At 41.0% G+C, this 27,182-nt stretch overlaps 1 protein-coding gene across 1 annotated transcript in view; it reads left to right on the top strand.

Moving 5' to 3' along the window:
- lrp1bb (low density lipoprotein receptor-related protein 1Bb) overlaps positions 1-27,182 on the top strand; it is a 289,380-nt gene that overhangs the window by 215,033 nt on the left and 47,165 nt on the right. Inside the window, exons 45-63 of the mRNA XM_059343018.1 lie at positions 897-1,025; positions 1,419-1,538; positions 2,287-2,400; positions 2,601-2,750; positions 2,976-3,098; positions 6,969-7,088; positions 7,991-8,119; positions 8,556-8,678; positions 9,956-10,096; positions 10,325-10,512; positions 13,033-13,216; positions 13,299-13,384; positions 17,440-17,562; positions 22,316-22,497; positions 22,708-22,907; positions 24,437-24,625; positions 24,770-24,918; positions 25,188-25,281; positions 25,554-25,670. Coding sequence (XP_059199001.1) covers positions 897-1,025; positions 1,419-1,538; positions 2,287-2,400; positions 2,601-2,750; positions 2,976-3,098; positions 6,969-7,088; positions 7,991-8,119; positions 8,556-8,678; positions 9,956-10,096; positions 10,325-10,512; positions 13,033-13,216; positions 13,299-13,384; positions 17,440-17,562; positions 22,316-22,497; positions 22,708-22,907; positions 24,437-24,625; positions 24,770-24,918; positions 25,188-25,281; positions 25,554-25,670 — 2,661 coding nt within the window. The remainder of the gene's footprint in view (positions 1-896; positions 1,026-1,418; positions 1,539-2,286; positions 2,401-2,600; positions 2,751-2,975; positions 3,099-6,968; positions 7,089-7,990; positions 8,120-8,555; positions 8,679-9,955; positions 10,097-10,324; positions 10,513-13,032; positions 13,217-13,298; positions 13,385-17,439; positions 17,563-22,315; positions 22,498-22,707; positions 22,908-24,436; positions 24,626-24,769; positions 24,919-25,187; positions 25,282-25,553; positions 25,671-27,182) is intronic.

Here is a 27,182-nt window from a genome sequence, read left to right as displayed (position 1 = left end):
CCAGAAATTGATTGTAATGACACTCTGTATGGATGTATGTGTATATGCATAGTGTAACCTGGCTTCTGTCCACACTCAGGTTAAGCTCTTATTAGTGCTGGTTATATAAACCTTTAAATTAAATTGATTCCTTTGACCACATGATCAGGAAAAACAGAAGCTGCTCTCTTTCTCTTTAACTAAGCAGTAAGTTTGTAATGATTCCAGTAGTCATAGTCAATACTGCTCAGGAAAAATGAAGCTATAATGTTGTGTGACTTCATGCCAACAGATAAGAGGAAAGCATAAGGTTACCTGCTCAAAGTCCCAAAACAGAAGCATTTCAATGGTGTCTGGCTTTCTAATTTGACAGATTGCTAGTTGAATTTGAAATGCAATGTGAGGATAGACCATAAGGTAGGAGGAGCTGTTCAAACGAGGGAGGTTTGGCCAAACTAAAAATGGCAATTGACTCAGTAGAGTTGGATGGTCGCCTGGATGTCATGGTAGAGGACGAAAGACTTTCTCTACCACACCCAAATTCTGCGTATTACCAGAACAGGAAGAATTCCAGAAGAGTATTTTTTTTTAAAAACAGAGTTTGGTCTGAAAAGGTATTTATTGTTGGGTTTTGTTAAAAGTACAATGTTGACTAGATTAAATAAAATTTAGCTAGCAACAAATATCAGGATACACCTAACATTTTACAACCTAATTTCAAGGTGAGTTACTGATGTAATGGGCTTTTTAAATATAGCTTTGACATTTTCAAATGTTGGGCCAATACTGTTAGCTGGAGTAAATGTGGAGTTCACTACAGTAGGCGGTGAAATGAGTTCATATGTATGTATGAATCTATCCAATGCACAGCTGGACTTAAGATTTTGACAGTCATCGTTCATTGTCTTCTTCTGCAGCAGAAAATTCCTCCTGCAACATCCACACTGAATTTGAGTGTGGGAATGGAGAGTGCATAAACTACCAACTAACCTGTGACGGTATTGCCCACTGCAAAGATAAATCAGATGAGAAGATGCAGTACTGTGGTAAGAAACACTTCACAATTTTACTTTGCTGAACATTTCAGCCTTGTAACTGCAATATAGCAATGACAGCCAGTGACACAGATAGTGAGTCAGATAGGGCATTTTGATGTGCACTGCTCTTTTCACCGGTCAACCTAGTGCGAGCAGCATTGGTAGGCTGGCCACGAGTCCAGATCCCCATTTTCTCAATGAGGGAGAAAGAGTAGATGTGCTTCCAGCTCTTTTTCAGATTTTTTTTTACAATGTAGAGAATAAGAAAAACATGTTGGTCTGATATAGAATTGTTGTGGAAGTAATTGATTGTTGACTGCTGCCTGTCATTGATTTTGCCAGTGCAAAAAGAGGCAAGCAGTTGTTCATTTCTAACACATTTATGCATTTCACTGTGTTCAGACAACAGGAGCTGTCGGAAGGGTTTCAGACCCTGCTACAACCAACGGTGTGTGGCCAACAGCCGTTTCTGTGACAGGATCGATGACTGTGGGGATAACTCTGATGAAGCTTTCTGTAGCAGTGAGTCACAGCCGTTTGATCTCCCGTTCAATCCGTCCTCCCTCTGAGGGCAGGATCCAGCGACACTAATGCTTATATTAATACGGCACGCTAGGCCTCATGCTGCGCTAAGCCTTCACTGTCTAATGAGCCCCAAGATCATAAAGAGTGCGCACAATCAAAGCGGCTCCAATCCCCCATCCTCAAAAGCTGCCTGGACATTAGTTTGTGTCCCTTCAATATGGACACACTGTCTTTTGTTTTGACCTTGATGGAGAAATAAAAAGTACAGTTGTGCTAATTTACCTTCTATAATTGGACTATAGTGGGACAATGTTGGTGTAGAGAATTCTTATACTGTACCAACTGATTAAACCCACAAGGAGATAGTGGTGTTCTCATAATTAATGTGGACTTTCCAACTCAGCGGTCAGAGATTTCAGGAAGGACTTTATCTTACTATGATGCGTCACCTCCAGTTTTTTCTTTTTAATAGGACATCAACCATAGCATTCTGTATTGCCATTAGAAAATGCAATTACAGTATTATGTTTGTTATAAACCGATAATGAAAGCAGAGAGGCAAAATTTACTCCAAAAGTACTCCAACTCATCAGAAACCTTTTTTTTTCCTGTCTGCCAGTTTGCAACCGCGAGCTAATTTTAACCATCCCCAGCAAGGAGTTTAAGTGTTGTTGTGAGCTGTACCTGTAACTGCCTCTGAGTGCTGTTTCTGTTATCTTTTTGAAATGCTAATTCTCTCCCCCAGATGTCACGTGTGGCTCATCAGAATCATCGTGCAAAGACGGGAGCTGTGTACCCAGCTCAGCCTGGTGTAACCAGGTCATTGACTGCGCCGACGCCTCGGATGAAAAAAACTGCAGTAAGTCCTTCAGCGTGTGATTTGCATTGCAGTTACAGTAACATGTAAATGTATATACACAGCTCTAGCTGTAGCAGATCAAAACTTTAATCTGCGCCCATCGCTCGCATCAGATTGAGTACCACCCCTCTCACCCTTACCTCCACCCTAACTTCCAATTGTGACAAGACAATTATTGTGGTGCTGTGTTTTGTATTCAGACCACACCGACTGCTCTCACTTTTACAAGCTGGGGGTGAAAGAAAAGGATTTCATCAGCTGCAACTCCACCTCACTGTGCATCCACCCGGCATGGATCTGCGATGGTGCAAATGACTGTGGAGACTACGCAGATGAGACAAACTGCCAGGGTGAGCACCAAGCACAAACACACACAAAGATGCACATTTTTTGTGTGTGCATTAGAAGGCAGATTAAGGAAGCCAGCTTCAATTACAAAAGACTTAAGACAGATCTCATTTTTAGAGATGATTATGACGGTGGAATAAGAGATTCAGAGGGAGCTTAGGAGAAGATAATGACCTCAATCATTGCTAATGCCCAGAGGGCTGATGTGGTTTTGTTGTTCGTCCCAGTTTCCCATGGGCAGAAATGCGAGGAGGGCCACTTTGCTTGTCCAAGCGGGAACTGCATCTCCAGCGTGTGGCTGTGCGACGGCCAGAAAGACTGTGAAGACGGAGCAGATGAATTCCAGTGTGGTAAACCAACATATCTTACCTCTCATGCAAGAGCTTCTTCACAATAAACTGAAATGATCTTTTAGAAATAGATGAGGTGTTTGTTTGCTGTGCACAACACCGTCGGCTGTCGGAAGGATATTTATTTCCCATTAACAAGAAGCTATTTGTCGTATTGCTTTTGTCATTTGAATAGATCCAGGCCTGCAACAAATATTACATACAGTATATAAGGAGGAGACAGAAAGACAAGAGATGATTGCTTATCGTGCCATAAGGAAATTTCTCTCCACTTTGTTTTGCTCCCTCTTATTGTGTGTTTGAGATTTGAGATGTGGGTGTTGCTGCTTGTTTGAAAGTCTAATTCCGCCCCTGAATTCAGAGCGAGGCTGTTGAGGACACAAGTTTTTCCCCTTTCTCCCTTTGAATTATAATATACAGCACTTCCAGTGTAACAATTAATTAATGAGGCATCAGTCACCGAATTGGTTATACAGGAGATGGAAATGTGGGTTCAATAGAAAGCGGTGGCATATGAAAGGATTACACAGTGCAATGCCACTCCTCTGCTTCCCTCACCAGAGGCAGCGAGAGCATTCTTACCTAAGCTTTGATCCGTGTTAATGTATGCAGAAGTTACCATGACAAAGTCAAGATCTCTCCAATTAAACGGGAGGACCATAATTAAGTCATGGTATGGATTATAATATAATTTGCCCTCAAAACCAATAGCTTGCACGCACACACCCTTTCACGTGTCATTGCTTTTGGCACCAAAGCAAAATGGACTGGGCGCTTTAATGTAGGTGGTCAGAGTAGCTGTTAAGCTTCATCACCTTCACACACGTTCTCAAGGTAATTAGATCTGATGGACTAGTCCACATACACACACACACACACAGTGTCAAAACACTCACTGCCTGTGTTTCAGTTGTCAGCCTATTGTATTGTCTAGCTATCAGACTGTATGGTCTAGCCTAATAGAGCGTAACAAGTCACGAAGCGGTCAGCAGTAAGTACTGGGGATTGCATTACATTCTCTGTGAGATGTAACTACTGCAATTATCGACCAATCACATCAGATTCCAGACACATAAAAACATTGAGGGAACATGTTGCCTACCCCTTTCTTCTGTTCCTAATGACTTTGAAGAGCCACTGTCGTTTCATAGAGCACCACCATGAAGTTAATATGTATTGTGTTTTGCTATTGGATGAACTATTGGATGGCTTTCCATAATATTTAATACAGATATCTACTGTGGTGATCCCTTGAACTTTCATTTAGCAGCACTAGCACGTCAAAATGTCACTTATTTGGTGAAATATTGATATCATGAGATCACGCAAAAATAGCGGATCATAAGAAACGGAAATCACATGAAAATACATCTCAGGATTCAAGAGTGATGCATTTTTGTCTGAACAAATTGGACCAATCAGTCCAATAAATCCTGTACGGAGCTACTGGCAGATATGTGTCTGTTGTGACTGTTCAAAACAACAAAGGTAGCTCCTAAAGAGGTCAGCGTAGAAGCTGAAATACCTTAAGTTATATCAGAACTGGAGAGAATTTCTTCATTGAAAGAAGTAGAAATAACATCACCCAAGGCTTTTCTTGAGAAAAGATGTTTGTGCTCTTCTCCTGACTGAGTTCAGCAAGAGTTTGATTTACCAACTGGCTCTGCTGGCAGTGCATAGTGGTAATCATATGGGTCAGGGATCTGATTGGCTGAAGTTTTTCCAAAGGGCATTGCCCTTTTCCAAACAGTTTCTTATGACAGTTTCTCAGATGGCTAGTGAAATATCACAACCTGATGGACCTTGGGGGATTGACACAACTTTTTCTACAGACATTTGGGGCTCAGAGGGGATGTATCCTACTGAAAAATGGTCATGACTTTTACTATAATCGTGATTGCCCTGATGCTTGGTACAGACAGGATCCTATCAGGATGAATTGAAATAGCTTTGCTGATGCCTTCACTTATCATCTAGTGCCATCATTAGGTCAGGTGAAATGTGTGCAGTATTTTGGTTGTAAGAGTAATGACATCACCATCAGCCTCAGCTGTGCTTTGTGTATGATGCTAATAAGCAATTGTTAGCATGCTACTACACTAAACTAAGACATGTTAACATTATCATTATGAGCCTGTTAGCATGCTGACATGCACATTGGCTCCACTGTGCCTGAATACAGCCTCACAGCCTGGCTGTTGACTTGTCGTCTTGTTTATGTGTGATTCATTTTGCCATCAAACAGACCGACCCTATTAGTTTGGGACCGGGCTATTTTCAAGAAGAATAACACAAATAAAATGTGACCATAGAACTTAAATGTCTTTGGCTTTGAGAGTGTTTGACTAAGATGTTGTGGATCTCTTACTTGTCTGCTTTGCTCTTCCTGTATAATTAACCAGAACCTTTGTTCACATTTCAGTTGCAGCAGATAGAGGAAGGCAGTTCAGTGCAATCTAGTTTTCATATTTAATGCTCTTCCAGTTATCTGATTTATTTTGTAAATTGGCCATGAATGTTGTTAGAGAGATGCATAACACATGAACAGCATTTCTCCTCCTTTATCTAAAAATGTCATTTGTGCCTGTGTGAAATGATAACATCCCATGCTTCAAATGTGCTTATATCAGGGCCGATATGAATTATGCCACGATTCTTTGAGAAGTTCTGAATAGCGTTTTCAGGACAAATAGACAATATTCCCATTCCTCTGAGTTAATTACCATATAAAAAGCTCCAGCCACTGATAATCTGACTGCAAAGCCAAAGTGGTTTGAGGAAAATGTCATTACATTTCAGAAATTTCAAATTCCACATCTGATTAGATGAAATAGTCATTTGTCACTTCACAATGCATAATGCGCTTTTCTGCTATGTGAAACGCTATTGAAAATGAGACTTGAAAGACTTTCTTTGATACATTTAATGTGCCGTGGACCTACTATTTTGTTATACACTTGAAACAGCTGTGGAAGCAGCATTTGAAGTGCAAATTTAGTATCACCTACAGAAAGTCTGGATTATCCTGGTTTCCCGATATAGCCATTTAATGTTTATCTCCTCTGTATCTTACATCATCATATCAAGGCACCTAAATCTGGTGTGATGTACAAAGTTAGACAGGAAGGAAAGCAACGCAGTGTGAGAGACCCCCCATCCCTCCCCCCCGCCCTCAGCAGGATCCATAATTCCTTGTACTGTGCTGTGACCTGGAGCACACACCCCCCCTTCCCCTCTCTCAACATCTCATCAAAGCTCTGGCAGACTTTGCCAGGCCTGACATCTGAGAGAAAGCGACCACAGAACGACTCCCCGGGGAGAGTGGGTGGCTCAGTGACACAAACTCAGCACGGATTATGAAAATATCCACATTTTACACAATAGCGTTTTACACAGTGATCAGCAGAGTGCTCTCTAAGTTGACACCCAACTGTTTCTCATCACCCCTGTAGCCTGGTTTCCTTTCAAATTAAAATAAGAGAAAACACACCTTAATAATTAAAACTTAAGTGCTTTGATAATAACAAGATATTTAATCTAGGCAGCTGTTTTGTGTTCAGTTGATGTTTTTATTTCCCTGCACAGAAACAGGGAGCATTCATCAAAATGTCTTCTTTTGTGAAGGAGAAGGAAAATATATATATTTACACTTCTTTGTGTGACAGCTACACTCATGCGTGCTGCTAAGCAGGAAAAAAAACACAGAGAAAAACGAGCGAGCCATGGGGCGAATAGAAGCCAGCCCACTTGTTGTGTTTTGATTAAAAGCACTCTACCCCTTCTATAGGGTATGCCGTTTTTTGTTGTTGTTCCCCCCTCACTTTGTTTGATTTATGGCATTGAAATTTCTTTCCACACTGCCCTCTGCAGACTCATCATGCTTGTGGAACCAGTTTGCCTGCTCAAAGAACAAGTGCATTGCCAAACAATGGCTGTGCGACGGGGAGAACGACTGCGAGGACGGCCTCGACGAGAGCGTGCAGATCTGCGGTTAGTGCCCTTTCAGATGTCACGAGAAATCTTCTGACGGTGTAAAAGGTCACATCCGCTACATTACGTGTGACAGCCCCAATGTGTTCCCCTAGCAGAGCTGGAAATGAATGGACAGAAATGAAACAATCTTAATGAGACAACAAATGAGACCGCAGGCATTTCTGATGATTCAAGCAGGCACTGAGGCAAACAGATTTTTCATCACTGAGGCCCAAGAGGCACAGCTTCTTCAATGGGCAAATGAGATGTGTGTGTAATGAAATCTAGAATAAAATAAAAAGAATCCAACCACAATAAAGAGACAAGAATTGCTGTGAACATTGGTTGTGTAATTGGATTGTAATGGAGTGTCAAGGAAATATAAATGGAATGGCCCAAAGGTTTCCCAGGCACAATTCTTGTCAAAAACAAGATATGCATTTTAGCTATACATGCCTAATTGAACTTCTGTGTTTACCTTTCTCAGTGCAATCACTTATTTTTTTCTGTTTGTTTTTGCCTTAAAGGGCAGTCCTAAGATAGGAGGGAAGTACTGCTGACTAACAGAATCTCTGTAAAAAAAAAAATGGTACTCATAACAGCAGTCATTATTTGTTAGCTAGCATAGGGGGAATTTCTGCACAATGAAAATGTGTTTGTTTAGGTAAAAAAGGTGTATCAATTGAAGTCAATAACCAAAAACCTTATTCTATAAGTTGCAATAGAGTTTGATGTCTCCTATGAGGGCAGATCAAGTGCTTTGATTTATTGGAATTACTGGTTAATGTTCGCTGATAACAGAATATAACATCCTAATAAATCAAAATACATCTGCTTCAGTTTAGTGCCTCTGCGGTATAGCTATTTAACCTGTTGTTTTCTCTTTGAAAGTAGACCATATGGTTCTGTTTTGCTCTCAGGCTCAGTGACATGTGCTCCAGGGCTGTTCAGCTGCCCCGGGTCGTACGCCTGTGTTCCCAAACGCTGGCTCTGTGATGGTGAAAGGGACTGTCCTGATGGGAGTGATGAACTTTCTGCAGCTGGCTGTGGTAAACTCTAGTTTAACATTTCTCTGCAATTATAAGAGAAACATGATGTAATCCCAGAATTAAGAAATCATTGCTTGTTTACAGTTATGCTGAATTTTAAATTTAATTGTGTAAAACAATAGCGCATGAAACCCACTTACACCTACAGCAAATCCCCTTGCAAATTTTATTTCAAGCAACAAAAGCAAAATACGTATATCGTGGGTAGTAATGCACAATGGAAGTTTTTGCACAATTGCAGACTTCTCTAAGTGGTGTAATCTGCATCGCCTTCCACAAACTGGTTCTGAACCATTGAAACTTCTACAGTAAAATGCAATGAGACAATCCAGAGACCAGAGGAGTTGTATAGGCTTACTAATATTGATGCACATTGCATGCTATGCCAGTAATGTTTTTTAATTGATTAACCTTTGAATGCATCTTCATCCATTAGCTCCCAACAACACATGTGATGACAGCTCGTTTCGCTGCCGCAACAAAGCATGCATCCCCCAGCGATTCGTCTGTGACCATGATGACGACTGTGGAGATGGGTCGGATGAGTCAGTGGAATGTGGCAAGTAGATTTATCTTTCTGTTTTGCTCTCAATATTCACCAATGGTTTATGAACAGGCCCTGATTAAAAGGTGCACTAGGTAGTTTTAGTTGCAACACAGCGATGGTGGACTTTTTTTGTACTCTTTTCTACGTATATCAATTGAACTCTGCACATTTTTAAGAAAAGGGGTTCCCGTTGGTAGTAGACAATATTAAAGTGAATAAAAATATGTTTCACCATGCAGGTAATCTGTTTGAACAAACTATGTATATGAATACAGAATCTTTAAGCACGATTTTGGCATCTCAAGTGTTCTAGTTTCTGTTGTAGTCCGAGTACTATTGACCAATCAGGTTTAAGAAGGCTTTAGTTGACAGGTAAAATGTCCATATTTACAGCAACAGAGGCTGAAAACATTCGCTGAAATGCAACCTCAGAATCAATCGGCTATCATCTGACGACAATTACATTTTTTAGTGGTCTTAGTTAACATTACTAAACTGGCTACTTGTGAAATAATCCTGTCATAGACGTCAATTGGTGTCAAGATTGCCCATCAAGTGGAGAACATACAGGAAAGAAATGAAGCAGGATCAACAGCAAATACTGTTGCAAAAACTAAAATTAACGTATTGAAAAGAAAAAAAATATTTGGAGAACAATGTTATATAAAGTGACTGCATTTCCTAAACCCTGGCCCTAAATGTCTACATCAAGGGTTGTCTATTGTTCCTATTGATGAATATTGTAACTAAAATAAACGGTGCATTCCAGAGCAAGATGTCTTCTTATTTTAAGCTTTTGATGATGAAAATGCTTACCTTTATTCTTTTGCAGCTGGTTTATTATAAATCAGGCCAGTCTGACATTCTGTCCTGTGTGTTTCTGGATCATTATTATTTTAATTTGATATTGTGATACTTGTAAACAGAAGGACAAACAGGTTTTATTTGGGCATATATAGATTTTGGTGTGTGAACTACAGGGATTCCTCTGTCCCAGTCTTGATTTGGGATGACTTGTGCTGATGAAACATTTATACTGTACTTGAAATGCTAGCTAATGCAGCTGTGCACACCATTATACCTCCAGATGGCTTGATTTGTTAAATCAGCAATGATTCTATCCACACCATGAGGGTGCTTCACTGCCATACGAACATTGGCTAAAGAAAACTTTGTTTTTCAGTATTTCTATTTTAACCTGCCAAAGTTCCATCCTAAAGTGAAGCTGTGTCAGTACTGAGCCCAAGTGTAGCTTGCTGAAAAAAAAGCATCTATCTCTCTTTCTTCAGTCTATCGCTCCTGTGGATCAGAGGAATTTCGCTGCGGGGATGGCCGCTGTCTTCTCAGCTCTCAGTGGGAGTGTGACGGCTACGCAGACTGTCCCGACCACTCTGACGAACTGCCTCTGAACCTCAAATGTCTGGCCGCAGGTAAGACTTTGCCGTTTGGCTCGCGACTGGAATCTCTTCATCAGTGTCACCACTCACCCAGGAAACTGGCGGGGACATATGGCGGAAACAAAAGGCGTTACAACCAGGAGAGCTTTCTTGAAAGGAATTAATCTGTCGAGATCCATTGTCAGTTTAAAAACATTCCCCAACTTTGTTCAGATATAACAGGGCGTAGTGCCAGTGACACTCGTGTCTCTCTCTTTTCAGGAAGCTTGTGCAATGGCTCTTTCTTCATGTGCTCCAATGGACGCTGCATCTCTCAGGGGAATCTCTGTGATGGGAGAGATGATTGTGGGGACCGCTCAGATGAGAGGAACTGTAATGTGAACGAATGCTTGAACCGCAGAGTCAGTGGGTGCACACAGGACTGCCAAGATCTTCCTGTAGGATACAAGGTAAGTGACTGGTGGACCAATCGCAGTTCAGTCGCTGGAAAGCACATCCCTCCTCACAATCACTTGCTAGCAGTTAGTCCATAAATCTGTTTCCCTCCGGTTAAAGCTTAAACCAGATGGAAATATAACTATTGGAAATATTTAGAGCAATTTATGAGCTAGTCATTGTGGTTTCGGGCTAAAGCAAATTGCCCCCCGAATTCAAAATCACTGAACCCAGAGTGTTCATTTGTTAATATGAGTCACAGCTATAATGTGTCCTACTTCTGTAGACTTTCCTGACCTACAGTTCTAAGCTCGCATCATTAGCAGCAGGTGAAATGTGGAGGTTATATTAGTTTTAGTGTGAACATTAATGATTAATGACCGATAATGAATCAAGCCTAACTTTGCACATAATTAAACAGATAATGATGGGTTGGAGCATACATACATTTAGTTTCTCCCTTTTCAAATAACCTTGAACGCTGTAAGGAGACTCTAATGATATGCCAACAACTGTCTGTGCCCCCTCACTGTGCCCGCTGACTGTACGGTGCCTGGCAATGTGGCATGTGATGTTAGGGTTGAATCCAGGTCAAGGCCACGTCCGCTGGAGTGCTCCAGTGGCCGTCACTGTTCGTCAGACTGCTGCGGTTTATACCTTCGTCCCTGGATTTCCCTCTCTTACTGTTCCGTAAGACAGTGCTCACTGCATCAGAAAAGTGTCTGAAAGCACAGAAAACCTCTCTTCCCTGTCATGTCAGGGGCAGAGCTGGACAGAGAGCACATCAATGCAGACCCTCAGCTCATCCATTTGTGGCCTGAACAGGGAGATCAGCAGAAAGGCCCTCAAGGTTATAACTGTGGATAAGAAAGGGATTTGCTGTGGGTCCATAGCAGCTGATTCAAGCACTTTGAGTTATTTTGAGAGGGCCTGGTCACTCACTGAAGAGAGATGGAATTTTTTTAGCCATGGTACAGTATGTCTACATCACAGCTTTGATGTCAGTATAGATTTAAGATCCTAGCTATTGATACATAGTTGTTGCTTACCTGCAAACAAAAGCACTGGAGTCTCTCGTCTGTTGGTACAGATTGATCTAAAATTGCTGTAAAAGCACAGACTGTTTACCCACGGGATCACTGGTGATCTCAGCCAACATTACTTGCTTCATGAGGCTGTATCAGACTCTGTTTTAGTGAAGGGGGCCAAATAACATTCCAAATTTAGGCAAAATTTCAGCAAGGGAAAAAACTGGCTGGCTATGTTCACAGGCGTCCCTCAAGATATCTGAATGAAAATGGGTTCTATGGGCACCCGCGGGTCTCCCCTTTACAGTAATGCCAACTTTATGGTAATCCCATGCAGTTTGGGACAAAAATCATGCGTTTTTTTTGCTTGGTAGGAATGTCTTAATTGCATATGTGTTTAAAAATGTCTGCATACTGGGGTCCCTAAACAGTCATAAATGCGGATGAGTATGACTGGACAGCTGAGACTCTTGTGGGTTCAATGAGCCCAGTTGCATTCATGTGTGATGAGGTTAGTCCCCATGGTAGCATTTCATTGTTGTGAGTGCATTTTTTTAAGCTTCAATGTATACAATGACCTGCTGTGACCTCTGAGATAATCACAGGCTCATTAAACTTTACAACACATACTAGAGACCTAGGACATTCAGGCATTTTTGAGCAGTGCTCGCCATCCACTCACTGAAAATCCAATTCTTGCAGAAATCTCCAAAGGTCAAAACTTTTTGATACCAAATCACATCATTGTTTTTCTTGTGCTGTGTTTGGAGGGAGTTTTGACAAGTTTTCATCAACAAAAACACCTCAAAAAGTTTAATTTAAGAGCTCATATCTAGACATTTCCCCTGGTTTTCTTGAAAATGAGTTTGGCTATCATCAAGAAAACCATGGAAAATGTCTAGATATCAGCTGTTAAATTAAACTCTTATGAGCTATTTTTGTTGTTATCATTATATTTGTCCAAACAAATGTACGTTTAGTTGTACCATGCATTAAAATTAACAAGAAATTGAAGAAAAAGGGTGATCTAATAATTTTTTCCATGACTGTATATAAACCAAAAACCAAAAATTGCTAGTGAACATGGGAATGTCCATCATATCCTACTATCATAATGTTATACACTCTAAACGTTCAACATTTGAATAGGCTCCTAACCAAAACACAACATTTATTATAATGTATGACTAGTACTACTTGACACACAGTGCTGAGCTTCTCAAATAAATCTTCAGATTCCCATCTTTCTGATGGTGTAAACCACTTCTATATTGCATTTACTATTGGCCTGCTATATCCCCCTAAATGCTCCTTCCCCTCACCTAAAAAAAGACAATAAGTGATCTATGATGTGTTTCTTAGGGTTAAGTGCACTTCCTCTATAATAACAATGCAGCATGATATAAAAATAGGCCTAAAAAGTGCAGTGCATTCAGACATGTCTAAACTGAGACTCTTGTCTTGCATTTCGAGGAGTCTTGACCAAATGTGTTTTTCTGTCTTCAGTGTAAATGTTGGCCTGGTTTCTACCTGAAGGATGATGGGAAGACGTGTGTGGATGTTGATGAATGCTCCACCATCCTTCCTTGTAGTCAGCGCTGCATCAACACTTATGGCTCCTTCAAGTGTCTGTGCGTGGACGGCTATGAAGCCTTGGAGCGCAACCCCAACACATGCAAGGCTGTCTCAGGTCAGGCTGATTTTCTCATCTCTCCACTCCGCATAGCTGCAAGTCCCAATGGTCCTCTAATGCTTCATGTTCCACTTTTCAGCTGAAGAGCCTTTTCTCATTATGGCCGACCACCATGAGATCCGTAAGCTGAGCGTGGATGGCTCAAATTACACCATCTTGAAACAGGTAAGCGATGTCTGCATCACCGCCATTGTGCTTGTGGTAAAATTTTACACCACTATTAAATTGACATACTGCAAAGCTACGCATCAACAGACTGACAATCAAATTACCATCAAATTACCATCTTGTCCTCTTTTTGTGTTTAATTTGGTATGACCCCTATCTCCTCCAGTCTGTCAGCTATCTATGTGTTTAAATAGTTAGTATGAAAGCACTTTTGAAGACACACTTTTTAGAGACAGTGTAATTATGTCCACCTGCAAAATGTGGAAAAAACAGCACCATTTCAGAAAGCTCCCAAAGATAATATGAGATAATGATACTTTATTGAATAGTGGATGCAATGTTTTGTTTTTCAGAAATGATTGACAATAAACATAGCCTATGTAATGTAGCCTACTCAGACGAAGTTGCATCATTATGACAGAAAAACAAAACAATGTATTTCAAATTTTGATTGAAGACATACTTGGAACGTTTGCAGTCTGCTCCAGTGCAACCAGTGTGCTCAAGTCTTTTCAATATATATTTAAACCGCCCTCCAGACACATTTTAAAGTATGTAAAAATACTCTGCTAAGATCAATATTTTATTTAACATGGTTTTCCTACATAATAAGTAAAGACAAAACTCTGAGAAGGGGCTGAAGGCCCATCTTTTCTTGGAATTTGCACCAATGATGCTTGTGTACAAGGTTTACCGGTGCAAGAGCAGTGCTAGCTGGCCACAGAGTGGTGTGCAGAGTGCAGCAGGGGCATCTGGTCTATTTTCTCGGACACATCTGTGAGCCTCGAGACTCATGTGAAGAGTCTGTTGTGTACCAAAATCGGCGACTAGCAGATGTATGAGAATGTTTAATGTAGTTAGCATCTTTTAGCTTCTTCATGTTGTTGCTAACTAGCTTGTTACTGGCAGCGTTACAATAATATCTGGAGGTTTCAGGTTTCTATTACAGCTTTAGTTGGTTGTTAGCGAAATTGGGAGGTACCTAATCTAGTTTGCCAGGCGTACATTTTAATCTAAGATTGTAGAAAAGCATACAGACATCTCCCCCTTCATTAGGGGACAGTGAAAACACCACTCAAGTAACAAACTTTGCACAGATAAAAGTCAGTATACCGGTAGTCAAGGTCAGACATTTTATGGGACATAAAAATAAGAAAAACCCTTTGGGGGGGAGTTTAACTTTTTTTCAGTGTTACTTTGAGACAAAAAAACAAATCTGTGTGTAGGTCATTGTACTCCACAGCCTCAAGGAGTACTTTTCACAAGCCAGTTTTGTAATTAAACCTGAAAATGTTGCACAACCTATGTAATGTATTGCCCTGTTTAAATGAGATGTCCACTGCCCATGATTATTTCCCAACCCCCCACAAAATGGGAAGAGGAAACTGGCCATTCTGATTGGCAGAGAACACAATCACCCTATAGAGGACCCCATGGAAAAGCGATTTCAATCATTCCTGGGTCTCATCACAGCTGCTCCGGGCAAAGCTTGAATCTGACTGTTGATTATCACAAATGGTTGGCTGTGATTTACTGTAAATCAACCTGGGGGTATCCTACAGACCCCTCTCACAGTCATATTAACCTCTTGACTCAGTGTAGTCTGCTGTCTGTATCAGAGTTCTCATCAGCAACAACTCACTTTAATCACTGCATGTTAGCATTAATGGAAGCTGGAGAAGAGGATATGCACATGGCTTTACTAAGTGGTGGTGGATACTTCAATGACCTCATATCACTTTACCACACCATTACATACCCTGTTCAGATTATATGTTATGTAAATTTTTAATGAGCCAGTCGTTTCCCTTGTGTATTGCTTTTTGCTGTTAGCATAAATTTGTCTTCCCACCACATACGCAAGTCACTCAAAATATGATTGTATCACCCCTACACATTGTTTAAACTCATTCAGTGTGTTTTAGAGCAGCTCTCTCTCTGTTCTACTTAGTTTTACTTTTTCGCAGTGGTTAATTAGAGCTGAAACATCAGGCTCTGGGTTTTCTTACAGTGATGAATGTGATTACCTGGATTAACATTTTGCATAAGGCTTTCCACAAGCTTTCTCATAAAATGACATCTCATGGAAAGCAATCAGTGATTTCAGGTTAGAAGATGTTGTCTTGAGAAATTTCAGCACTGTCTGCCAGAGATCTACATTAAGTGCAGTCCTGATACGTTCAAGCATGTTGCCACTAGATTAGATTGGTAGCTGTATTATAGAAATGACCCCCGCTTTAAAGGTTACCAGTGGAGAGCTTGGCTTGTTAGCCAAATCAAAGTAAAGTTAGTTGGCAAAAAAAAACTTTGGTGATTGCATCCACTGCCCTAAGGTTTTACTGACAGGCATGTCTTATTTTAGAGGGAAGATAGTTGAATGTGTGGAACAGGAAATCAATGGTATGTTGACAGTGATGTGATTATGACTTCTGAAAGAAAAACTGTATTCACATATTTTAATGCTATTTATAAATGTTTCATCTTTATTTAAATACATATCCATTTTTCAGAATCTATTCACATAAGCTTGTGATTCATTTTGTAGCTGGCTGGTTGCTATGCTGTCTACAGGGAAAAGCAATGGGAGAAGTATTTCTCGATAGAGACACTGATAAAAGGGGCATGCGGGTTTCATCTCTATAGCTGCTGTTTGGAGTGCAGAAGGGTTCCCCCAGGACACTTTGGCGCCTGTCTGTGAGGGTGTTGATGATCTGATGAAGATGTCTCATTTCGCCTGTCAGATTATCTGACACCTTTCGTCGGCAGCCACAGTGTGAGACAGCAGGGAGGGGGCACTTGTTTGGTGAGCTGCTCTGTCTGACTGACAGTGGGGTCCTGTGAGCATGACAGAGTATGGTAGTACCTCACTCTCCTGCTTTGATAGGACTTCAACTTCACAGAGCGTTCAAGACTCTACTGGCTCTTCAAATTCTCTGTATAGCTGAAAGCATTGGAACCTATGGGAAAACTACCTAAATCAATATTGCGTTTGCAGCAAATATTGCCTCACACACAGATTCTATTACTGCAGAAGTTGGGCTTGTTTTTCAACGTTTCTAATCCTGTTGATATGTCCACCTGTAGGCATTTCAAGTAATTAATTTAAACTTAGTCTCACTGGATTGGTTTGGATTGACAAGCAGCAACAGCATTAGTCCACTTTCAGTGTCTACACAGCATGCATACATGAAGTTTTGGGTTTACAGTAGGTTTATTTTGTCAGCTTTCAGAACACAATCACTGTAGTTACACTGTAAGATTAAAGAACATAGACCTGGAAAGTAAAATACGCCTTGTGTTGCGTTTTAACACACAGAGTGAGTAAAATTTGAGCTCTTATTTGACCTGTGTTGACAGCTGTAGTGTTAGCATGTCTGTCAGAAATGCGACAGAAGACCTAAAAAGTATGACTGAAGGTGTTAGGGATGATATCAATCTGTCCATTAACAGTGTTGCATCATGCATCATTGGAATGCTTTATATAAGACATTAACAACTATTCTATAGAGCCTCGTTTGTGCCCAATGACTATATTTAGTATGATAAGCGAATAACGCCACAACATTTGTTCTGATTGTGTACTGTCTTCATATCTGGTACGGACATACTTACAACAACTACATATCTAACAGTATAATTTTAACATTTTTAGTTCACATTAAAGCTGTTTTTCTTAAAAATATGATGGAGTATAGAGAGATAACATTAGTCCCACATGGCCAAGACTAGATTCTGTTTAGTATGAGTAGAAAAACTCACTTCTCAGCCAAACAGTTTGACCTGATTTTGAACATTTCTACAAATTTGTTCTAAGACAAGCTCAGAGAACACATCCACCAAAGGAAATTAAACATTTCAGTTGCAGGCACAAACATACCTTAAGGGCTAATACTGTGTATAATTTGGTAATTGATGTGTTTTCTGTTGTACACCCACCTTTGTTGCCACTGAAAGTGTCTTCTAATATTTCTTTCACCCTCACAGGGAACTCAAGATCCCTTATTGTTTATTTTTCAATGAAAATAAAAGACATTTTTCTCCTGTTTCCTCAGGGCCTCAATAACATCATCCACATAGACTTTGACTACAAGAAGGAATTTATCTATTGGGTGGACTCAACCAGGCCAAGTGGGCGAAAGATCAACAGAATGCGGCTCAATGGGAGTGACCTCAAGGTACCACAGAGTTTGGTTGCTGTGACTGCATGCCATATGGCGCCTTGTGCCATTTTACCCAAGATTCATTGGCTGTACTTTGCTTGGTCCCTGTCCAACATGTATTTATTCATCTTCCTTGCTCTGGTTGTATTGTTTTACCAATACTTATTTATTTGAATTGTCAAGATGCATTCCATTGTGAAGATGAATCATCTGTTTGTAAAAAACAAAAGCGTGTTGCTTAAGTGGCTCATTATCACTGCTCAGCTGATGATGGGCGCCTTTTATCCTTTTATATAGTCAACATAATGGATTTGTCCTGTCAGCAGCCAACAGCCTGTTAGTTTAACAACAATGAATGTGTGTTAGTGATAATAGGAATATTATCATCAATGGCTTTCAGATAAATGTAATAAGGCTAATGACACAATGGTGCTCTCTGGTGTAATCACTAAGGTTTGTCGGGTCATGGGATCGGAGCCCAGACACTAGGGACACAGGGACGTCGGCGTAACACCTGCTGGGCCCCCATCCCACATCTCATTAGCATTGGTGTGTGGGGGTAATGGGCTCATTCAGCTCAATTACTCCCACAGTCTCTGTTTGAGCCACTGCCACAGCTTAGCAAGAGGACAAACTGTCTGAGACACAGATCGGGGAGCTTCTCACATTGGGTTAATTAAAAGAGCCACTGATATCCTCTGCCATTGCTATAGGCTTGCCATATGAGCAAGACAAGATCGGAGCGAAGAAGGTATTTCTGTGGGGTTTTTCTCTGCCAAGCTAGGAGTTTCACCTTGCCCAGGCGTTTAATTGAATTCTATGGTATAATTAAAACAATGTAGTCTAATTATAAACTTTGGTCTTTTTTTGTTTATTTTATCTGTTTTTTTTACCAAACCATAACTTTAAAGGATTTGCAGTTACACTCCAGGCTACACAATCAGGGATGTCTCAGCAGGTATTTAGCATTTAAACCTGGTTTCATCCCATAAAGTAGGATGCAGAAGCCGTTTTCTACTTTGTATAATTGGGTTTACCTTCAACATCCCAAAGTTAAGTTTGTCTGTGTCCATTCTTCAACTCTCATGTTGCTATAATGACAAAAACATGGGCTTTTATTTTTGTGAAAACACTTTAAGAATATTAGACAACATGAATGAAGATGAATCATCTAAAGAACAAGTGTTTTACTTCAAATGGCTTAAAGGACACAAAGGGTTTGTGACAAAACTTTCAATGACTTCATAGACAAAACAAACTCTGTCTGGATTCATCTTGGTCTTTATGTTTTGATGAATCACATCTAAATGGTGACATTCCAAAGAAGCTAACCTTCAGTGGCACATGAAGCGATCTTATTGATCAGTGACAAGATATTACGGATAAAGTCAACCAGAAGGACTTCATATAATGAGTATCAACTCCTTTTTGGCCGAGGAGGCATTTGCAATGGAAAATACTGCAGAATGAGTGACACTTTAGTGACTCTTTTAAGCTCAGTTTTGTCCAAATTACTGCTTAGGGGACATACTCTTTTGCCAAGACTATATATTTTCCTGGAAAGGATGACAGAAAAAGCCTCAAAGCACATCGTGTTCCTTAATGACAGATTGCACGGGTGCTGGCATTTTTATTTATATATTTATTTTTTTGTAAAATGGGGGTTTTAAAGGCATTGGCTTTATCTGCCAGCTGGCACAACCATTGTTTATCCTGAACAACTGCTTTTTCAGACTCAAACGCAAGACTCTCCTTGGGGATGTTGATGGAGTTCCTAGATACAGTAGTTCCTAGATTTTGTTTACATCATTTAAATACCTTCTCTTATATTTTAACCAAATCTCTCTAATTGAGATTAGCGCAGTGGAATGAATAAGATCATTAATGAGAGCTGCCCTCCATCCCACCTGCTTAAATTATAACATTTACATCTACACAATTAACAGATTCTCATAGAAAGGGTACTTTTTTTGCAATTTTTTTTTCTGATGTTCGCCACTACCATTCGTTTGGATTTGCATGTGTTTGGTAATTGCACTGACGTGGGTGAATTGGTGCAGTACAGCATATGTTTGCACGGATCAGGCAACGGAATGCAAATGTGGTAATCAGGTTTGCATAAAATTGCATCTGCGCAATTACCAGATTGAACTCACCGTGTATTGCCACCATCACTCCCGTCCCCAAAGAAATCAAACCCAGCCGGCCTACCTCACACCAATACCAGTGAAACACTTTGAACAGCTGATGTTGCGGCACATTAAAAAGTGTCTCTCTGCAAACCTGGAACCCCTACAGTTTGCTTAAAGTACAAACCAATCCACAGAAGATGATATCTCCACCTTACTCCACCTTTTACTGTCACACCTAGAGAGAGAGAACACCTACGCTAAGATCCTCTTCATCGACTTCAGCTCAACATTTAACACCATCATTCCACAACAGCTGGAGGAAAAGCTGAAGCTGCTGGAGGTGGCACCTGCAACTGGGTCTTCAGCTTTCTCACTCAACGGCAGCAGGCAGTCAGAGTGGGCAGCCATACATCATCGCAGTGAGCACAGACTCACCCCAAGGCTGCGTCCTGAGCCCCCTGCTGTTCAGTCTGCTCACTCATGACTGCACTGCCAGACCCAGCACCAACCATATCATCAAGTTCGCCGACAACACTACGGTGGGGGGTCTCGTCAGTGGCGACAACGACAAGCATACATACAGGATGGAGCAGCTTACGACCTTGTTCTCAATGTGGACAAAATAAAAAAGATGGTGATGGACTTCAGGAGGGCTGACAAACTCCATCACACCGCTGAGCAGTGACGCTGCGGCTGTGGAGTGGGTCAACAACGGGAAGTTCCTCTGAGATCACTTCACTGATGACCTGACCTCCACCATGAACAACACAGCAGCCATGAAAAAAGCACAGCAGCGGCTCCACCCCCTCAGAAAAAGGCAGGTCTTTTCACTCCTCACCCCACCACCTTCTACAGGGACACCACTGAAAGCATCCTGACCTGCAGTTTACTCCCTGGTTCAGGAGCTGCATGGCCTATGAACAAAAGCAGCGAAACAGAATACTGAAAACAGCCGGCAAGGCCACTGGTGCCCCTCTCCCCTTACTGATGGAGATCTACCAGCAGCACTGCGTTCGTAGAGCTACCTCCATCATTAAGGACCCTCACCACCCCGCCCACGTCTGAGCCTACTCTCCCTCCTGCCGTCTGGGTAGAGGTACAGGAGCATCTGCTGCAGATCCAGCAGGATGCTGAACAGCTTCTTTGCACAAGCTGTACGGATGGGGAATGGACTGTGTCCCCTCCCTACACACACAAACTAAGCACCTGTCAACCGGAAACAGCACTGTACCCATGGACACACATTTTTTGCACTTCACCATGGTCACAAAGGCTGTTTTGTCTGCTGCTAACTATCATGTTTCGAATGTGTCAGGTCTGCCACCTAACTGTGTATCTGAAAGGATTTTACATTTTATTTTGGACAATTTTGTTTTATGTAAATATATGACTGGAGCTGGGGAGAAACAGTACTTCATTTATTTGTGTATTAAAATACTCAGGGAAATGACTATAAAGTTACTCTTGTATTGCAAGTGCAAAGAGGAAATACAGGCCGAAAATAATTGTATTCACTTCACTCTGATCTATATTAGCAGCTACTACAGTTGTAAATGCAAATCAAAATACAATTTATATGTGAGTAAGGGTCACTATGATCTGTAATGAGTGAGATTAATTATATTCTTACTTATGTCAGCCACTACTATAGCTGTCATACAGCAGCAGGAATGATTTGTGCCCTCCATCTGTAGTCTCTAATTTGAGAAATGTGGTATGCATAATTATGCATGGGTCAAACTACATTGGTACCTTCATCAATTAGTTAAGTCTTTAAGTAAAACTCCCCAATCTGACAAAATACGTGCACAAACTACTTTCCTTCACGCCAGACTACTAAACTCTTTCATATCAAGTCCAAGTGAATTTGTCATTTGGATTAGAGCAGCCATCCCCTGAACATAACAAAGATGTGATGACATTTTTAACTTGTAGCAACACTCTACGAATTGCTTTTGAATGTTAATTTGTGACGCTAAATTCCCCATTCGAGTGAATGAGAACGGGAATGGTTGACTCTCTCTATATGTCAGCCCTGTGATAGTCTTGCAACCTGTCCAGGGTGTAACCGCCTTTCGCCCAATGTCAGCTGGGTTTGGCTCCAGCACCCAACGAACCTGGTTAGGATATTTTGCATAATTAATTAATTGTCAAATGAGTAAGTGAAAGAAGCACCAACAGCAGACAGATTCTTCGTTGTACAAGTTACTGAAGATATCCTCATTCTAAAGATAAAAAAATGAGTACTGCTATATTTAATCACATCTTAATGTGGCACATTTATTTAAAAGCTCATTTTCTGGTCTGCAGTTCTGGTCATTTATGATCGCCTTGCATTACACTTTAGCAGCTTTGTGTCAAAGAGGAAACGCATGTGTAATGGAGAAGATCATGTCTCTATGAGAGCATACACTATGCTCAAGATAGGTCTTTGTTGAACATGAAAATTATTTTTTCTTTCTGTCAGGGTTGAACAGGTTCAACCTTTATATGCTCCTGTGTTTGTCACAAGTACTAATTAGAATATAAATATAAATGCCACCTTTGCTTAAATGACATCTATTTCTTTTCAATCCCAAAAGAGCAATAGACAAACCTTGACACTGAAGCTGATTTCCCTTTCTCTGTGTTACCAGATAGTACACAAAACAGCAGTACCCAGTGCCTTAGCAGTGGATTGGATAGGAAAAAATCTGTACTGGTGCGATGCAGAAAGGAAAACGCTGGAAGTGTCCAAAGCCAATGGCCTCTACCCTACCGTTTTGATCAGCTCTGGCCTCAAGAACCCCACCGACCTGGCTCTGGATCCCCAGACAGGGTAAGCACATCATTACCTTAATGCTTTGCGTTGTCTCAATGAGGATTTGATCCACAGCTTGAGAAAGAACAGGGATAGAGTTGCTCCTTTCATTGGATTAACCTGGAAACTGTTAGACCAGCTCTCATTTTGTGTCAGTACGAGTTTTTACCTATCACCTTTGTCTGCTGTGGTACATAGCTCTTTGAACTGTGCTTTACTTCTGACTAGGTACGTGTTCTGGGTAGACTGCTGTGAACCCCCTCACATTGGCCGTATTGGCATGGATGGTCGAGGGCAAACGGTTATCATTGACACAGAGATCTATAGCCCCACTGCTCTCACGATCGATTACACCAACAAGAGGCTCTACTGGGCAGACGACAACCACATCCTGCTTGCCAACATGGATGGCACCCAGAGACGCAAAGGTGAGACTAAGATGCTGTCCATGTTGGAAGAAGTAGTTTGACATTTTGAGAAGTACACTTTTATACAATACCTGTCTGTTAAATGTAATGCTGAAGCTCTACTTGCTCCAGATTTTACTTATACATAATTTGTTTTGTACATGTTAAACTCTAACATGCATAGTTAAAGGGGACCTAGTATGCTACTTTTCAGGTTCATATTTGTATTTTGATTTCTATCAGAACATGTTTACATGCTTTAATGCTCAAAAAATATCTTTCTCATACTGCTCATGGCCACTGCACCTCTAGTTACCCTCTGTATGGGATGCTCCACTATAGTTCCTGTCTCTTTAATTCCCCCCTCCTGCAGAAAAAGCCCAGTCTCAGTCTCTGATTGGTCAGTGTTTCCAGTCTTCCACATTTGAACTTGCACCATCTCTGCACTGTGCATCTTTACAGCTAGCTGGACGAATGAAATCGAGTACAGCTGCACTTTCAGCGTGACAAATCACTAATAACAGCTTTTACTGTAAACCAAAATCTACTGTACACAATCAAACATATCCCGACAGGAAAGTGATCCTAACTTGGAAAGAAATTAACAATATCAGCAACATAGATTACAGGTTTTCCTGATGTGACTAATAGCAGAAGGGTACGTAATTTAAATACTGCAGAAACATGCTTGGAGTAAATGTTCATATAGTGACTGGGCATGAGCTCATGTCAGTTTGTGTTCAGTGTGTTCAGAAAAGCAGAGCTTTTTCCTCACAGGGATAACTTTTACTTCCAGTACGTTAACCACATAATTTGTAATTTTGTGTCGCATACATATAAACATCCGTAATTGTAACAAACATGTGTCGCATTACTATGGATCCCACTGCAGTTCAGAACAAGACCCCCCTGCGACGCTATAAATCAGGGCTGTGCCCTATGTCCTTCTGGCTTAACGATAATGCTAAAAAGAGTATGGAGGAAAGTTTTCTCAACTGGATGCTTAGCTCATGTTGGAAGCCATGGAGCTATCAAACCTGGGACCACGGGTTTGACTCCCCGCCCCCGAAGGAGAACCTAGACTAATGTGTAATAGGTAACGGCAAATTTAGGGTTAATGAGAGGTCTCATGTAGGTTTAATCATGGTTTATAAACAACTTCTTACAAATGCTACGGTTGCGTTTTGCCAGCTTCTTCCAAAGAAAACCCAATGCGGTGACACGCATCGTGCTGGCCAATCCTAACGACACAGGCCGTAACTTGTTCATAACTGCAGTGGGATCCATAATAATGAATATATGACAGAAAATAAAGCAAAATAGATCTCCTTTAATCCTTAAAGGGGAATGACGTAGAAGTGGCTTTGTTAATATTATTACTGTTGGACAATAAAAGATGTTGGTATATTCATGACTTAACCTGATAAATGCATCCGTTGTGGATGTGGAAATATGTGCTTAAGTGCCACACACTTAGCAGCACCATTGTTGTTAAATTAAATAAAAAGGAATTTAATTGAAGCTTGCCATGGCCATTTGTCCCTCTCCAGTGTCCTATGATCACATCCAAGGGGTAATGGCTCTGACTTTGTTTGAGGACTTTGTCTATTGGACGGATGGGAAGTCCAAATCACTTCGACGTGCTCACAAGACAACTGGCGCTCAGGGGATGGAGCTCCTCAACTCCTGGCAAGCCATCAAATCCATCAAGGTCTACCACTCCCTGCGCCAGCCTGAAGGTACGAAGTCCATCTGGCACTCATGTTCATCCTGTCCTCCCATGCCGGGCAGTTGTTATGGGCCTCCTTTTTATAGTTTTAAGAAGAAAATGATTTGAGTTGTATAGTTTGAACTCAGTTATGTACTTGTATCCTTCTGTACAGTTCCCAAGCACCAGTGTCAGATTGCGAACGGTGGATGCAGCCACCTGTGTCTTCTCTCTCCCGGTGGGGAACACAAATGTGCTTGTCCTACTAATTTTTACTTGGCTGCAGACAATAAGACCTGCCTCTCCAACTGCACCTCCAGCCAGGTAAGTCATCTCCCCTCTCACTTCCAGGTTTATTTTCACCATGTTGTTGCTCTTCTGCCTGATCAGTACTTTCTCCCTCAGGCCAAATTGCTTTACTCTCCTGTGCTTTCCTTTTCTGACATGTACTGTAGGTTCTAGGAAATGTTTGTGTATTGATTTCGACTTTGGCTTTGAAGCATGTTGAAGCTTAAACAGAGAGTGAAATATTCACGTTGACTCTAAATTCTGTGTTTTTTCATTTTTTTTATATATACATGTGTCTGTAACAGTTTCGCTGCGGGACAGATGAGTGTATCCCTTTCTGGTGGAAGTGTGACACGGTGGATGACTGTGGGGACGGATCAGATGAACCTACTGACTGCCGTGAGTGTTATTCAAAGGTTGGCTTTAAAATAGTGCAGCACAACAAGTCAACTCCTATTTTAGTGAGCTTTGAGGGATGATCAAATTGAATTGGGACTGTGCTTCTGTCCTTGCTGCTTTTTTACCCTCCTAGGAATGCCTTATTGTTGTTTTGTTTTTATCTGTTTAGTAGTTAATGGCATTGACACAACGCTCTGTAGCGATTCATGTGTTCGCTGACTGAACTCTTTGAGTATAAGCCCTGAGTAGTAGTTCTGTTTCCTCTCCAACAGCGGAATTCAAATGTCAGCCTGGGCGTTTTCAGTGTGGTACTGGCCTTTGTGCTCTCCCTCCATTCATCTGTGATGGAGAGAACGACTGTGGTGACAACTCAGATGAAGCTAACTGTGGTAAGGATGGAACAACTATGACCTGTTAAGTGGAAGGTCTAAGTGCACTTTCACAACCCAAATAAGTGTGGTTCTTCAGAATCAGAGTGAAATTGATACTTTTAGTCAGTTTTGTATTTAATCTGGTTTGGCTTTCACAGTGCATAAATGTAAGCGGACCAAATAAAAGAAAAAAGATATATACCTGCAGTATTATTTCTTATTGGTTGGAAAGTTGGCGGAAGAAAATGTAAACACGGAAATAAACAAAGCATCATGGATCCTAATGCACCAAGTACCTTTGAGTATAATGACCGAAATCCTGCTTATTATTATATAATACTGCTTATATTCATTATCCCTAACTGATTAGCGGCACTCGGGTCGCGGGGGGCTGGAAGTGATCCCAGCTGACATTAGGCAAGAGGCAGGGTACACCCTGGACAGGTCTGCAGACTATCACAGGGCCGACACAAAGAGACACAAAATCACGCTTTCATTCACTTCTACGGGCAATTTAGAGTCACCAATTAAAGTTAATTGCATGTTTTCGACTGTAGGAGGATGCCAGAGTACCTGGTGCAAACTCCACACAGACGAGCCGCAGGCTGGAGTCAAACTGGCGACCCTCTTGCTGTGAAGCAAGAGTTCTAACCACTAGACCACCATTTGCCCATAATCCTGTTTATGTTCCTACCAAACGACAGCCCAGAGTAAACATCAGACTTCCAGTCTAAGTCAATCGCTCTTTGTGCATCTCACACAATGCCCTAACAGGTAGCCCCCAATCCACTGTGTTTTGGTTTATTGCCTGTCGTTAGATCAGATTACGTTCACAGTGCAATCAAACCGCACCAGGGTTCATTTGGAAACGGACCGACACCCCCTCTCGCAAGTAGTCTTGTATTATTCAGGTTGTTTTGGTTGGCACCAGATTACTATTGGAATGTTCACGAGGGACCAAACGAACCGTAACAAGGATTTAACCGCACTAGAGTTCAATTAAAAAAGACTAAACTTTGGGCTGTGGAGGCGCCTTCAGAGGTTCCTTTTTATAGCATTTTCTCACTCATCTGATTCCTCTGCTGTTTCTGCATTTTCCCGAAACCTGTCTCAATTAAACTGTGTTCCCAGTGCTGTCATGTCTTTTTAAATTTTGTGCCCATGCTTCTATTTAGTGCAAAAAACAATTAGTGGATGAATTAATTACCTGATCACCAGGAAATGAATCAAGACCAATTTTGATAATTGATTAATTGTTTTAATAATTTATGCAAAATCATGTAAATTGAAAATCTTTGGGCTTAAGGTTGTTCGTCAGAAAAAACAAGAAACTGTCAAATGTCACCTTGGGTTCTTAAAGTTGGGATGCTAAATCATACAGAATGTAGATATATACAGAAGTGTATATTCACAATAATAAAGATTAATCAGTTTTAGCATTAAAAATGCAGTCTTTATTTTCCATTAAATGCATGTCACAAAGGATTAGCAAATGATCATATTCTGTTTATTTAAGTTTTAGATAACATC

The sequence above is a fragment of the Centropristis striata genome, chromosome 10, assembly GCF_030273125.1.
Source record: "Centropristis striata isolate RG_2023a ecotype Rhode Island chromosome 10, C.striata_1.0, whole genome shotgun sequence".
NCBI classification, from domain to species: domain Eukaryota; kingdom Metazoa; phylum Chordata; class Actinopteri; order Perciformes; family Serranidae; genus Centropristis; species Centropristis striata.
This window is presented reverse-complemented; position numbering and strand designations above follow the sequence as displayed.